General features: G+C 37.1%; 1 protein-coding gene across 2 annotated transcripts in view; it reads right to left on the reverse strand.

Moving 5' to 3' along the window:
• The window catches only part of efl1 (elongation factor like GTPase 1), a 96,564-nt gene that overhangs the window by 8,379 nt on the left and 85,685 nt on the right, over window positions 1–2,500 (reverse strand). For both annotated transcript variants that reach the window (XM_043245160.1, XM_043245161.1), the window contains exon 19: window positions 2,149–2,333. In XM_043245160.1, the coding sequence (XP_043101095.1) occupies window positions 2,149–2,333 (185 nt within the window). The remainder of the gene's footprint in view (window positions 1–2,148; window positions 2,334–2,500) is intronic.

Here is a 2,500-nt window from a genome sequence, read left to right on the forward strand (position 1 = left end):
AGAATAACACTTGATTCAGTCTTTCAGCTTACACTACTGTCTATCTATCTATCTATCTATCTATCTATCTATCTATCTATCTATCTATCTATCTATCTATCTGTCTATCTATCGATTTCTCCAAATATCCATCTCTATCTATCCAGGCTTCTATCAATGTATATCTATCAATTCACACATCCATCCGTTGTTCTGTCATCCATTTATACTCATTATCTGTTTCTCTATCCACCCATTTACCAAACAAATTCAACCATTAATTTGTGTATTCATCCATCCATCCATCTATATATCTATTAATCCATTGTTCTGTCCATCCACATCTATCCATGATCTCACTATCCATTCACTATCCATCCATCCATCCATCCATCCATGTATATTTATCGGTCCACCCATCTACTCATCCATCCATCCATCCATCCATCATATATTTATCAATGATCTGTTTCTCTATCCACCTACTTACCAAATAAATTCAAACAAATATCCTTCATCCTATCGCTCCATCCATCCATCTCTCCATCCATCATCCATCAACGTATATCTATCAATTCACCTATCCATCTACTGTTCTGTCCATCCTATCCACCCACTTACCAAATAAATTCAACCATTAATATGTTCATCCATCCATGCATTCATCTATATCTATTAATCTACCCATCCATCGTTCTGTCCATCTGCATATCCATGATCTCTCTATCCATTCACTATCCATCTGTCCATCCATTCATGCATCCATCTCTAACCAGCCATCAATTAATGTATATTTATCAGTCCACCCATCCATCCTTCTACCCATCCATTAATATCCATCAATGATCTGTTTCTCTATCCACCTGCTTACCAAATAATTCAATGCATCCTTAATTTTATCCATTATTCCATCAATCTGTTCATCCATCCATCCATCACTCTATCCATCATTCTTCATTCTGTTTTATCCATCCATCCATCCAATTAGATATATGAATTTACTTGAATTTCAATTACTGAAATCCAGCAATTGTCTTATTTTCTGCATTATTTTAATTCAGTCACTGTCATTTTAACTCTGAATGCCGCTCAGAGTTTCAATGTAATTTGTAACATATGTGATGTTACTCCAGAACGTGTACGTGTCTCTGCCTCATGTCTGTAATACACAGATCAATCCACACACACACACACACACACACACACACACACACGGCTCGTTCGCTGACTGCTCAACGCTCTCAAGGTAAACACGTTTTGCCAGATCAGCAGTACTAACATCTGACAGCAGATCAATAATAGTGGTTCTGATGGATTGGCCTGCCCATACAGTTTTCCAGCCACGTATGATCACATATTATCAGGTGTCTGTACAGATATGAACGTCTGGCACGGGGTCCAGTATCTCTGCGGTGTATGTCCTGTCCCTTCAGTCAGCTAACTCTGTGTTGTAAGGAAAGCATTGACTGTGAGATAACACACACACACACACACACACACACACACACACACAGTCAAAGAGCAAAGGAGGATTTCATTCACTCTTTAGTTTGCTGTCATTTGTTCATTCACACACCACTGCCAATATGTTTGAGGTCGTCTAGATTTTTACTTAATTAATGCTTGCGGTCCACAAAAACACTTGAAATCGTTTTTTCTTCTACTCATAAAAGAAAATTACCACAAAGACATTAAGCAATATGAAGCAAATATGAAATACAATGCAAACAAACATAGAATTAGATTCATTCATTCACACTGATTCATTAGCGAATTTGTTCAATATTATTAATTACTTCACTTATTTCTTCATTAATTCACTCATTCTTCAATTGCGGAAGTCATTTATTATTCCTTCATCATTTATACTCATTCATTTGCTTATTTTTTTCATTTTCACACATTCAGTCATCCACGTTTATTCATTTATTTCTCAATTATTCAAGAGGGTAAATGATATTGGATTTTGCAGATCACAACAACTAAGGTGAAAAAAAATCAACCATTTCTGATTGATAGTTCCTAACTTCTACGTATTGAGTGCACTGAACTGTCCTTAGTGGGAAAGGGCGGGTCTGACATTAAAATACATGAAAGCGCTGCACAAGCATTCATTCAGTAGTGAGTCTGAGAGGATGTATCAGATCATTCCTTCATTCGCTCGCTCACCTCCCAGTGGCTGAACACTAGCTGCGGGCTGGCCAGGCCGCTCGTCCTTTTCCTGATCTCGTCAGCGAATCCGAAACTCTCGGCAACAGGAAGTACAGCTTTAATGATGAACATGTCTGTCCCTTCCTTCATCTCCTCTTGGAGGACTCTTCCTTCCCGCTTGGACAAAACGGCATACACACGACCTGCAACGCACACATATATTTACAAACCTCAACGGGAGGAAAAAAAGCTAAATGTATGCAAAGTAACTGTAAACTGATCTAAACTTACACTACTTTTTCTAATTAATTATTCATTAATTATATTTATTAATATTTTGAATTAGCATACGTTTTTATATTTATTTTTA

This window comes from Puntigrus tetrazona, chromosome 7 (genome assembly GCF_018831695.1).
Source record: "Puntigrus tetrazona isolate hp1 chromosome 7, ASM1883169v1, whole genome shotgun sequence".
Lineage (NCBI taxonomy): Eukaryota > Metazoa > Chordata > Actinopteri > Cypriniformes > Cyprinidae > Puntigrus > Puntigrus tetrazona.